This window comes from Cyrtonyx montezumae, unplaced genomic scaffold, assembly GCF_038088225.1.
Source record: "Cyrtonyx montezumae isolate F1298 unplaced genomic scaffold, pur_monq_1.0 scaffold_3, whole genome shotgun sequence".
NCBI lineage: Eukaryota > Metazoa > Chordata > Aves > Galliformes > Odontophoridae > Cyrtonyx > Cyrtonyx montezumae.
Genome location: NW_027072034.1, coordinates 100,749,858 through 100,763,475, shown reverse-complemented (window position 1 = coordinate 100,763,475; position 13,618 = coordinate 100,749,858). Strand labels below are relative to the sequence as shown.

At 42.9% G+C, this 13,618-nt stretch overlaps 1 protein-coding gene across 3 annotated transcripts in view; it reads right to left on the bottom strand.

The window, feature by feature from the left end:
- Window positions 1-2,776: 2,776 nt before the first annotated feature.
- Window positions 2,777-13,618, bottom strand: part of MICAL3 (microtubule associated monooxygenase, calponin and LIM domain containing 3) — a 138,774-nt gene continuing 127,932 nt past the window's right edge. For all 3 annotated transcript variants that reach the window (XM_065742561.1, XM_065742559.1, XM_065742560.1), the window contains 4 exons: window positions 8,569-8,634; window positions 5,617-5,716; window positions 4,689-4,762; window positions 2,777-4,604 (listed from right to left, as the gene is read on the bottom strand). In XM_065742561.1, the coding sequence (XP_065598633.1) occupies window positions 4,420-4,604; window positions 4,689-4,762; window positions 5,617-5,716; window positions 8,569-8,634 (425 nt within the window). In that variant the 3' untranslated portion in view covers window positions 2,777-4,419. The remainder of the gene's footprint in view (window positions 4,605-4,688; window positions 4,763-5,616; window positions 5,717-8,568; window positions 8,635-13,618) is intronic.

The following is a 13,618-nucleotide window of genomic DNA, read 5'->3' as shown; positions in this document are numbered from 1 at the left end:
ACACGCATGCACGCACAGATACAGAGAATATTTAAATTACTGCAATGCCATCAGAACTTGGCATCCTCCATACCTACTTTCAATGACATCCTCATCTGCCCTCTACACTGTCTGTAGCAGTACTGTGAGCAGTCCAAAAGTGGAGGCTTTTGGAAAGCTTCTAATTTCTGTTACTTTTGCAACAGTCAAGAGCAAGCGATCTCTCCCTGCCAACTATGTACAGGCTGGTTTGTTAGTATGCTTTAGAGTTCTCTTTATTGCAGACAGTGATGATTTAAATTCCCATACAGCCATATTGTGGCTTTTCAGTTTGCACTCAGGAGATTTTATAATGCAACACCTTTCTCGTCCACTGGCGCTTGGAGTAAACATTTAATTGAAAACTCATTTTAAAAGAATGTTAACCAAAGAAGGTGTAGCTGTGAAAATTTTAGGAACAGCTGCTAAGAAAATAGAAATGCTGGCTGCTCTAGATCATGCAGTCTAGACCACTTATAATACTTCATAATGTTCAGGATTAGGATGTATAAAAATATTAAAAATCACCAGAGTGCACACGAATGTGATGACTAGCTCTACGCAAGCACCGTGTTCTAACAGAGGCCTAGGCATTGCACAAACTCAAGTTCTTGACCGCAGGGGTAGCCCAAGGATCCACTGGTGTCTTTACATACAAACAAATATTTACATAAAATGCAGAGACAGAGAGTAGCACAGACTTTTAAAACTTGTAGTTTGCTCGAAAATGTGTTCAGCAACACAGTTTGTATCATGCCCTAGTGAGACCATGGGGATTGGGTTAGCTGAAAAAAAAATAAAGGAGGAGCATGTCTGGAAGTTGGAGCCAAAAGATGCTCATCATCTCCCCATGCATAGTTCTCTGAAGCTCAGGATTTTTCAGCTGTTTGTGAGTTTAAATGAAAAGATGGTGAAAGGAACAGAACAGTTAAAAAAATGTATTCATACTGTGAAAACAGCAGATTGGGTGTTTTGGCAGTCTTCATTCCCTCATCCCTACTTGCTTCCTGGTGGTTGCAGGAGGTGATATGTCTTCTCTCCCCTTAGGGGACAGAAGTGCTTGTCCCATCCTCAGTATGTCCATTTGAAAACAAACGTGACTGAGGTTCTGAGGTCTGTGCTCCTCCCACAACACAGAGGAAGGAGCCAGCCTCTGGTATGGGGACCACAGTCACAGAGGGCTTGCAGGCAGATACCTTTGCATGCCTAATTCTCGTAGGCTGAGGGCCTTTTCACTTTCCTCATGTGCATTACAGACACTCATCACTGAATACACATGGCTGAGTCATGTGCTGCTTCCCACCTGGATAGCAGAAGGAGCTAGAACATCCTACTTGGATTCTGATACAAATAAGGAATCTTGTGGTCACAAGAGCCTTCTTTAGCTTTAAAAATACAAAGTTTGAATTAAAAATATTCAGACAGTAAAAAAAACCAGTATCTGGTATGCAAGTTATAGTCTTAAAGTGCAACTGAACAGCAAACACAAGTTGTGCCTTTTAAAACCATTTGATATAAAAAGGCCTTTTAAGATTTCATGTACTTTCAGTTAATCTGTGTGTGCGATGTTAGGTCTTCACTTTCATTCTCAGTGCTGGAGGACTTCAGCACAACTCAAAGAATTAAGTTATAGGATATGCATTCTTCCCCTGCAGTAGGGCATTGCACCCTCAAGTGATATGACTCATGCACTGAAAAAATCTGTCCCCCAGCATGAAAATGGGTAAGTACTAGCCTGATATGTCTTCCTTATACAGCTCACATACAGTGATCTTTTGTTCAAAGTTCAGTGTGGTCCATATACACTACAAAAGGGACTGAGGCCAATTCTCTGTGCAGGACAGTTTATGGTAAACTACTGAGGTTCCCTCTTCTCTTCTCTGCAGGTTCTGCTGGCCCCTCATGCAGACTAAGTAGCCTACTACCGTTACCAGTTTGACTGCAGCAGCTGGCAAACAGGGAGGACTCTGTTGAATGAATCCTGTTAATAGGCCAACATTTGTCAAGAATTTTGTCCAGTGAGGTTGGTATACAGGTATGACTTTCTAACATGCATAGTTACTAAGTAGCACTGAAGCTGCCTACCTGCTTTGTTTCACAGCATTTGTGTTTAGTTTGTAATGCCTTAGCTGACGATGGTAAGGGGGGGAAAGGGGAAACTCTTGAAGTGTTAACAATCAGCCCTGCTCACAGACCTTGGAGCCCATCCTACCCATTCTTCCTTGGCTTGAGATTTGTTCATCCATCGGAGGTGACCTCAGGTTGTAGACTGCTGGCCTCTTTGAAGGAGGCAGGGAGTCACAGCAAGAAACCAGATGAACTTTTGTCCTGGGGCAAGGAATTAAAGGATGTTCAGCCCTGCTTGGGCATCTTGCACCAACAGCATATGTTCAGGCTGAAAGAGCCACCATGCTGCATGAATATTCCTGGGAATGGGACACCTGTCCAAAGACACTGGACAGCAGGCTTAGCACTTCCTTAACATGAAAAGAAAACAGGCAACAACTCCAGGAGAAAAACAAAAACAAATGGAAAACTTCTTAACACATCACGTTAAGGATGGGACACAGACCCAGCACACCGTGCTATTTCAGCTCTGCGCGATAAGGATGTCGTGTGCTCCTGAATCTGTCAAACAGTGGATGGTGCTGAAATGCTAAGTGCATGACCTGCGCATTACTTAACGTATGATTATGGTGAGTACCCTCCTGTCTTAAAAGCAGCAGCTTCCCCAGCTGAGCCAAAAGGATCTTCTTCTGACATTTGCAGCAGGAAATGTGCTTTTTTTTTTTTCATGAAGGTTCCTCTAGCTGTATCTCAGGAGTATGAAGGTCCCCTCTTTTGGTGAGAAAGGGACATATGGGATATTTCTGCCTTACATTTTTGGCTTTCTCATTATAAAAGTTTTAAATTTAAATAAATTATAGGTATATTAGTCCAACAGAGGGATTCAGGGATGCAGACGAGAAGTATGCTAGGAACACAAAATAGATTCTTACAGCTCTACAAGTGTACAGGATTTTATCATAAAGGAAATCTTGCTAGGGCAGGATGCGTTCATGGGGTCCATAAAGACTGCCCTTGCTCTGAAAGAGGGACCAATCCGCAGTAGTGTCTTCCTCTAATAGAGTTAAAACACTTCCCCACCCCCCCTTGAATATGTGTAACATTAAAATTATTATAAGAACACTAATAAATAGCCACAGGTAACAATGTCCAGTAATTTAGAAGTGGAATTTGTAGGATGCAGCAGGCACACGCACCTATCACTCATCCGTTGTTTTTTTTTTTTTTCCTAAAAGATACAAAAATGAATCTTCTTTCAAGTATTAAAAAAATAAGTTAATTGACATAAAAGGGTCAAAGTGACTGAGGGCCCAGGCAGGTCTTAAGCTTCGTTTCCAATGTGCAAAAACAAAATGTAGAGGAAAAAAATAAAAACACTGAAAAGTCTTAATGGTGGTTTCAGTCACTTAAGGGCTTCTCCCTTTTAGGAGCTGAACAGCCAGGGAATGCTGCTTGGTAACACCCCTGCTCCTGCGCACACTCAACACTGTCCCACAGTCAGTTTTTCCAGTGTCAAAACAGTCGCAATAAAAACAGAACAAAGAAGCCCATCAGCCTCTGAGCTGTGGCCAAGAAGACTAAGGCCAGCAGCAGCTGTCTTTCCAGTGTGTAGCAAAGCAGAAGGGCATCTTCCCTCTCTCTTCTTCTCCTCCTTTTCCCCTACAATAAAGATTTAGGGGACGATGATAGGGAGCGAGTCTTCTGATGCCCAAATCTCTTTAAAAAACGTGAGGCAGACAGTTCCATCACGCGTACTAGTAGTATCTTCTTTGTCTCATATTTCTTCATATCCATGCATAATGATCAACTGCAGGTTTCTTTGGTGGGGAGGAAGACTAAAGCAAAGAAGGTGCTGCCCTGGGCTTCTGGAGCTCTCGTGGATAGCTGACTCCACCAAACAGGTTGCTACAGGCTGCTGTGGTTTTCCAGAGAGGGTTGTTACTTCCCTCCCTTTTATTAGAACTGCTGTAGTAAAAATGGGAAAGGAACAGACTGCCATTAATCCAGATTAGTTAAGGGTACATCTTCCCTTAACCTCCTTCCCCACACATGGATCATTCCTCTCCCTGCTACCAAAGAAAAAAAAAAATACAGTCAGTTGTACTAAACCTCAAGGAGACTCCACAGACTCAACTCATTATCTTCAATGTGGCTTGCAGACATGTAAAACTTAAGCTTCTGGAACCAACACGCTTATCAAAAGGCTTCTGAGTGCTTCAACCGAATCACTGCATGCTGTCGGACCCCTTCAGCATCTTCCTATCCATGTAATTCTGGCGAACTCAGGGTAGGCCAACTGGAGAACACAAACCAGCAGAGGTAAATGTGTCAAGCTCAGGACCAGTTCAAGCTAAATCCTTTGGAGAGCATGACTGCCTCCAGGTCCTTGTCTTCCTCTTTTTCTCGAAGCCGTTGCTCCTCAAGGAGAGCCACGAGAGAATCCCTCTGCTCTACTACTTCTAGCATCTCATTCAAGATCCTCTTCTCCTCTGAGAGCTCTTCGTCTGTCTTTAGATGATCTACAGAGATATTAAAAACTGTCAGCACACACAAGACTAGAAATATGCACATACAGACTGTGAGATAATCTTTACTGCTCTCACCTTCCACCGCCATCCTCTCCCGGAGTTCCTGCTGTAATCGACTCTGCCTGTCTTCCAGTTCTAGCTCCCGAGCACTGAAAGAGAAACACACCAGGGATCCAAGTTCTGGGCGTGTTAAAATACTCTGTACAATTGTCCCATACCTCTTGTCAATTTCTGCACCCCTCTAGATATCTGCTATGCATTTTATCAGTGTGTTTTAGAACAACTTTAAAGATACCTAATATATATTACTAGATCTTAGAGATTAAATCTAAAACAGTATGAAACACTGAGAACAAATCTGCAATTGCTATAATATCATATCTTACCTCAACGTGTCTGCTACTTGCCACTCTCAAGACAAGTTACTTAACAAGTAAGGTCATGCAAGGCCATTACCATTTCAGATTCCAATGCAGACAACACCCTGGGGCTTTTCTGATAAAGGCACCAGAAAAGACAGCAAGCTTCTACACTGTTCAGGTCAGCTGCCACACTCAGAAGCTAATTTCAGTGAATTTGCACAAGGGAATTTACAGGAAAAGCATCTGTCAATCTGTCATGCGAGCCCAAGTGAGAAGCACTGGAGTCCCACTACAGTTTGAGAAGAGGGGCCATATGACAGAGGTAGCAGAGTTAAGCAGTTTTGGCTACACTTTATTTCTTCGTCTCTCAGTAACATGCATACAGCACATGTTTTACCCTAGAACAGCTTGGGAAGGGCTCAGAACTGAACAAATATCGCTACTGCACATGTGCAAACAGTTGGAAATTTCATTCCTTATTATTTCTTCTTACACTCTTCTGAAAGTGTGATCCCTATCCTAGCCAAGAATCAAACCGGAAGACTGCTGACCTTCAGGCATTATAGGGAAGACAGTACTGACAAATCTTCCACTACTATTTATACAATAATCCCTCTTTTGATGTTTGTATGTTGACTTACAAGATCATCAGTTCAGACTCATAGCGAACCAACGCATTCTTCTCCTGCACCAGCTTGAACCACTCTTGCATCAGCTTGGGATCATCTTTCTTTCCCATGCCTGCGAAGAAGAAATTCGTTAAGTTTGAGGTAACACACCACACCAATCCTTACAAGCCCAAATGGCAAAAACAACAATGGGGCAAAATGTGCAAAGAAAGCCGAGCAAGATGCTGCCAGAGCACTCCCAAGCCGGGTCCGTTCAGTTTGCCTACAGCACGCAGAAGAGTGGAAGTCATCTCCAAAAGGATTTTCTTGTCTTTGGAGCCTGATTTATTATTATTATTTTTTGCTTTCCGATTTTCTTGTGATTGCTTGTTTCTTCCTCACACTTACTGCAGAAAGACCACACTTCTGTATGTCACTTTTCCTTTCATTAGAATTGCTTTATAGTGCCTCATGCCAGCTACTTAAGTGTACGCTCATCAGAAATAGATTCAATTGCCACTCTATGGCTTTTACACTTATTTTCTTCAATTGCACATCCTCAATCTTTTACTTTACTGACAGAAAGTAACATCTCATCTTTTCTTTTTTCAGTATCTTAATGAAAGTTTTTTGACCACTCCTTCTAGCCAAATGCATCTATGCACCTTGACGATCCCCTCTGCACAATAAGCACAGAAACTACTGCTACTGTATTGCACATCAGCACCGGAAAGAAAGAGAGAACCCCCAGATGTATTTGCTAATGTGAAGGTAGAAGCAAAAATATCTTGGGCCATGATTGTCATGGTTTTATGATTTTTTGGTACTGGTATTCCACATCATAACATCATGCAGTGCATTTAGAGTCAAAGAGTTAATGTTCCAGCTCCGTGGATCATCGATAGTTCCAGGTATACCTGTCTCAGAAGAGAAGAAGAACTACATTCCCCAGAGGACTTTGTGATGCTTTGCATTTTTACGTGTTTCGGCCCAGAGGGAAAGATAAAAACTGTCTGTGGTCTCAGGACACTCTCTTTCCTTTGGGATGGACTCAGCAGTGGGTGCTCGCTGCCGCCGTGCCTTCAGCGTAAGGCCTTCGGTTTATCGGACATTCTCTCTTGCTCATTTTATTTGATTCATTAGCTTCAATTCCACTTATATTGTATTATATTGTGTTATTTTGCTTTCCAATATCTTATTTAGTAAATTAGCTTTCCTCCTCAGATCGTTGCTGCTGTTTTGTTTCTAGGCCCATCTCCCTTTTTCCTTTCCCCCTTCTCCTTTCCTGGGGCGTGGGTCTGCAGGTCCCCCACACCAATTGTCATGGAACCGGGCCAAACCAGCCTGTAAACTGTTGAAAATGATATTTCTTGGTTGGTATTTATTATAAAACCAACTCAAAAATTTACACAGTAGACCTCTGATGAGTATCACATCTGTCAGGAGTTACATAGAATAAACTACAGAATTCTGTTCTCAAAGCCCTTTGTTGATTTTGACCAAACACAAGAGCTTACCAGGAAAGAAACTCCTGGCAGTCCCTTGTTTTGGGCCACTGAATTCATACTGAATCATCTGCAGATGAGTGCCTTGACTCTTACCCAACACCAACAAGAACCCTGGCAACTTGCCTACCTGCACAGAAAGCAAGACCAGAGTAAGGCCTCAAATTGAGCCCTACAGCATTTCCTGGCTGCTGCATGTAAATTAGGCATTCTAAAGTAACTGTCTAAGTTTGTTATTAAGGGTACATGCTATCTACACCAAGAGCAAAGCCTGTTGATTAGTCATTTTGATTCCAAAAATAATCATGCAGCAAGCTTGCTATTTAAACTCTGGGAAACACTACACAATTATCACATTAATGACTATTAATGCTCAGATCTGTGACCTGCCTTCATCCTTCTGATCTCAGAGAACTGCTGCACTGGCGCAAAGTAAAGGCATACCTCCAATTCCTTTGAACTGCAGCTTAGTCTGAGAACATCTGCCTTTGAAAAATTGACACACCAGACCCTTGGGAAATACCAGAGCCAGCTGTACTGCCCTAAGAGCCTCCAGCTCTCTGGGCTTTATACCAGTGTGTTGCTCATTTCCAAGCATTCCTTTCTGAGCATCTCTGCACAATATGCCCATATGGCGGCAGGAGAGGGAGACAGTACATGCAGATGTCCAGTGCAGTGGCGCATGAAAGCACTGGGAAGTCTCCCTGTCCCTTCCAATGCCAGAATGTACAGAAAACAAATGCCTCTAAGAAAAAGCCAAAAACACAGCGCTACTGACCTATGGAACATATTAAGTATTTTTAAACAGCCAATGAGCAGAGGAAGAATGGTAGGATTGGAGAGAGAGCACTGACGACTGATATGAGGGAGCACCATGGAAAGCAGAGTAAGTGGTTAGCAAAATTACACCATGAACACACAAAACAGCCCCCTTCCCCCATGCCTTGGCAATGGAAACTCTATGGCAAACTCCATTTGGGACAGTTAAAGAACTCACTCAGCAAGATAGATGAGGGAAAACTGGTCTAACTTAAAGTTTGTTTACTTTTAAAGTTCACAGATGTTTTGCAAGCCAGTACTTTAAAGAGACACAGTATTCCTTTAATCCATGTATATTAATTCAAAGGCAATTTAAGGAAGCACTTTTTTTTTCCCTTACCCCACCTTCCAAACATCTTTCAGGAGGAATGGAGAAATTGAAGCCACCAAATAAAAACAGAAACTTTTGAGTGTGATGTTACTCCTTCCACCACCGCTCCACGGCGCCCACCATAACACAGCTGGGACTAGCAAAAGGGATACTGTACCTTTAGTAACTTGCCATAGGCCCACAAAGCTGGTTACCAGGTTGCTACTGAGAAGGCTGGTTTGGGGAAACAGCAAGAAAAGGCTGAGGACCCTGTGGTCACTAGCTGACTAGTGCTGCTACAACAACCCAGCTGTGGTCAAGGAGAACAGGGAGTGTGTGAGGTTACGTTACCTTCATGGGCACAGCAAGGGCAGAAGGAGAGAGGTCTACGACGTGGTGTCCCGCCATTGGGCTCAACTTCAATAGGACCAAACGAGGAAGAGGAAGAGGCAGGAGAGGAATAGGAAGTTGGAAGTGGAACGGAAGAGAGGAAAGGGGTGAAATAAAAGACAAGCAAAGGACAAAAAGCGTAAGAGTGAGAAAGAAAGGAAACACAAGAAGAAAAGAAAAATACAAGAAATGGAGAAGCAGAAACAAGGGAACAGTCTACAGATGAATAATGTCTCTAGCAAGCACAGATAACAGATAAGAGGTAGGCTGAGTATCAATGAATGCTTATTGAGCTGTACAATTACTGGAGAGGAGGTTATTGCTGACCTTCTCCTAACATATATTTCCAATCACGTGATCTTTAACTGAAAAGTTTGTGAACAAGATGTCAGGACAAGCAGAGATAAATATTAAACTCCTGCTGATAAATCTCAAATTTCAAGCAGGGTTACAAAAAGTCTTGCCTGCATGCATAAGACTCCAGCTGTAAACAGCCAGTCCACCTTGCAGCTTGATCAGGCCATGCTCTTATCATTCTTATCTTCATCAGCATCCACTGATGGAAAAAGTATCCTTTTTATTGGAAAATAATTCCTTCTGATGGGGAACATCATTGGGAGAATCTGATTCACGTGGAACCCATCTGTCAGGATCTGCCGTGTCAGACATGGTGAGTACATGTAACTCGGGTTGGACTGTAGTGCTTAGAGGAGAATCTGCTTTTATGTGGATAAAAAAATGATTCATGTCAGTGTCTGGGGCAGGGAATGATCACCTCAGGGGATCGCATAGATGAAATGGTGAATTTAAAGCTGTCCCTTGACATTCCCATTTCACAAAGCTTACAAGTCCTCTTAGCATCAGCGACTTACTGAATATTTCCCATCATCATTGTCACCCAGTGAAGGACAAACAATTCTCATCTCTACAATGCTTCAGCTGCTTCAACACTGAGAATTTGCTTTTCAGCTAAACTTAACTTTGCAAAGATAAATAGCAGAAAATAACCAGTACCACTTTAATAGTTACAGGATAACACATGCACTAAGGAGGTGGTGAGACTGAAATATCAAAGCTAGCAAACCAAAACACTTGCTATGCTCAATGAAGAACCACATTTATAAATGGGGGGCATTTCCATTTGGGAAAAGGCATAAGCTCCAGAACAATAATATGGTAAGAGTAACTCATAACGTGGAGAAGCCAGCAGTTTGATACATATGGCTTGGAGACAGCTTTACATAACTCTAGACTAGCAGCAAACTGGGAGAGCTTTAGAAGGGACCATCACAGAACTAGACCAGCACACGGAGGACGCACTGGAATGACAGGGAGAGCACATCGGCTTCAAAGCCTGTGTCTGAGCAGCAAGGCTTTCTCAGACAGAAAGAAACCTCTGCACTGGGAGCAGGAAGGGGCAACATTAGGAGAGGTTCCACAGTTGGCCATAAGACAGTTACAAATAAAGCACCATACCAACATTAGCTGACAGTACCAGAACCTTAATTCTAGTTATTCAGTCTTCCAGCTTCTTCACTTAAAATGACAAATGCTAGGGCTGCTTTTCCTATGCTTGCCATTTCACAGATTTAGGTTACAAAAGCAAAAACAAATCGTCAAAATACTGAAACAGTTGGGTTATCCGCTGTGAAGGAGCTTCCATAGGAAGTAGAGCATGTTGTGCTTTATGCCCATTACATTTTTCTGTTCTACGTTCTACCTTATTCAACGTTTGTATTTCATCATATAATTTCTTACACTCCTAATTGATGGCCGACCAGTCCTTTTTGGGGATCAGGAAATGGATATTTAACTGTACATAAGGATCCACTTCAATTTCTCAGGGTCTGAGATTTCAGGATTTTAGGGGGTGGGGGTGATATTGGTGACCCAAATGCAGTTATGTTTCTGAATTTCTAACTATGGACTTACAAATTTGGTGAGGAATTCTCAATCTGCCATATTTGATCTGAAAATAAATACCTGGTATTGAAAATGCCATTCATCTCATTGCAACAATGGCCACAAACTGCTAACTTTTGTTATCATTAAACAAAGGATCACATCCTTGTAAAAGATACCATCTTTGGTCTCCAGCAAAAAGACAAAAAGATCTTACACAGCAGAAGACAGTAGTGCAGACTCCCCCCCACCCCATGGCTTCCTCCTTTGACCTTAGTTGTCATATATTTTAACAAAAATATAATCCTCTCCACTCTTCCCTAAGAATAATGTGTCCTTGAATCAAGTTACAAAGTCTATATTATCTACACTCCTGCTACTAGAAATGTTAATATTGCTCTTCATGAAGGTAATGAATACAACCTGCACTATTACAATATTTTCCAATTATTCCAGATGTAAATTATAGTTGCATTAGTGAAAACAGGTAACATGATTGTTACGGTTGCTCTGGAAACAACTTCCATCCATCCATGATGATTAAGAAGCCTTTGAACTGTTCCCTGTTTCCTGGAGGCCCTAAACAGCAAGGGCAGCCTGAAACCTCCCTCTTATCATTCTCTAAAGCTTTTAAAACTGCCCTAGAACATGCTATAATCCAAACTCAAAAGTACTGTAAAACATATAACATAGTAGAATTTTAAGTATACTTTTTAATTTTTTCCTAAGGTGACAATTGTGAAAACTCCCTCCCCAAACTTGATAACATAAGTATCAGTGCAGGTGGTACAGATGCTATAAGCAGACAGAAATAGGAACTTACTAATTTTAAGAGGAAAAATATGTTATTGCATTTCCTGAAAGGATAAAGATTTTTCAACAACAGTAATAAGCACTGAAGCGCACTCTGTATCATGTATTTCATATCCTTACTGATGAACTCTTTGAAGAAAAGGCCTCTTCTGTGTTTCAGAAACAGAAAAGCAAAAAAGAAGTTCACTTGATGTATGGAAAAGGCTTTACTAAAGTACACTGATAAATTTATAGGTGGTGAATGTATCATCAGATCACTCACACTCCTGCCACAGTTCATTTAAAAAAGTGAACCCAAATTCCTGTCAACTACACAGCAAGAGTTCTCACTGTGTACATGTATGTCTAAACATACTCCTGAGAAGAACCCAAGCACCTGAGTACTATTAAAAGGCTGCATTGCCTCATCTGCCTTGCCCTTCTCATTTGTTCAATCACAACAGGCAAATTCTTATGTCTTATTTCCTCCCAAGCCATCAATAAACCTACAGTAGATATCACAGTCTTTCTCAGTATTATTTAGAGAAATCACCAGCTATGAGCTCATTAAATTAAAAACGTGATCATCACTGCATGACAGTTTTCCTGGTCACAGAGTTGTGGTCAGATGGAAAAAAAAACTCTTCTTTTCAAGCAAATTAAAAAACAAAAACAAATAACGATTCTGTTAACATGTCCCCCACCACAAAAAAATACAGGCTAGGTGTGGCTCTTTATCCTCAGCACTATTAGCTATGTGCTGCCCCACGTATGCCATTTATTCCAAAGCTCAATGCTACTGGCCTACTTCTCTTCTGAAACCTTCGAAGCAGAGGTCAGCAGCCCATAACTTAAGTAACAAAGATGGCAAGCAGAGGAATTCAGAAGGGTGCACAGGAAGATAGTCACATCCCAGCAATGACTGAATGGAATTATCTTGCCTCTGTAAACAGCACTTCCCAGATCCTTCTGTGTTAATGCAGCCATGACAAGAAAGACCTTGTTTACCATAGCACACTGGAGAGTCTGCAGTGACCACCAAGATCATTCAGTCCAACCATGAAGTGCTGGAAATCAGGAGCTAATCCAAGAATAAGTGCCAGAGCTCTCTGAAACAAGGAAATTTTCTAGCAATGATCACAGAATCACAGAATCATAGGGGTTGGAAGGGACCTCAAGAGATCATCGAGTCCAACCCCCCTGCCAAAGCAGGTTCCTTACACCAGGTCGCACAGGTAGGCGTCCAGGCGGGTCCTGAATATCTCCAGAGAAGGAGACTCCACAACCCCCCTGTGCAGCTGTGCCAGTGCTCCGTCACCCTCACCGTAAAGAAGTTCTTGTGCACATTTGTGCGGAACCTCCTGTGCTGCAGTTTCTGTCCGTTCCCCCTTGTCCTGTCTCCACACACTGCTGAAAAGAGTCTGGCCTCGCCACTTTGTCCCCCACACCTCAGATATTTATAAACCTGGATCAGGTCCCCTCTCAGTCTTCTTTTCTCAAGGCTGAACAGACCCAGTTCACTTAGCCTTTCTTCACAGGGGAGATCCTCCAGGCCCTTCACCATCTTTGTGGCCCTGCGCTGGACTCTTTCCAAGAGATCCCTGTCTTTTTTATACTGGGGAGCCCAGAACTGGACACAGTACTCCAGATGAGGCCTCACCAGGGCAGAGTAGAGGGGAAGGATCACCTCCCTTAAGCTGCTGGCCACGCTCTTTTTAATGCATCCCAGAATGCCGTTGGCCATCTTGGCCGCAAGGGCACACTGCTGGCTCATGGTCAACCTGTCGTCCACCAGGACACCCAGGTCCCTCCCTGCAGAGCTCCTCTCCAGCAGCTCATCCCCCAGCCTGTACTGGTGCATGCAATTATTCCTCCCTAGGTGCAAGACTCTACACTTGCTTTTGTTAAATTTCATCCGCTTTCTGACTGCCCAGCTCTCTAGCCTGTCCAGGTCTTGCTGAATGGCAGCACAGCCTCCAGGCGTGTCAGCCAATCCTCCCAACTTCGTATCACCAGCAGACTTGCTGAGGGTGGCCGCTATCCCCTCATCAAGGTCACTGATGAAGATGTTGAACAAGACTGGACCCAGCACGGACCCCTGGGGGACACCGCTGGTTACAGGCCTCCAACCGGACTCTGCACCGCCAGCGACAACCCTCTGTGCTCTGCCAGTCAGCCAGTTCTCAACCCACTTCATTGTCCACTCGTCTATCCCACACTTCCTTAGCTTTGTTATAAGGATGTCATGGGAGGCAGTATCAAATGCCTTGCTGAAATCAAGGTAGACTACATCCACCGCCCTCCCCCCATCCACCCA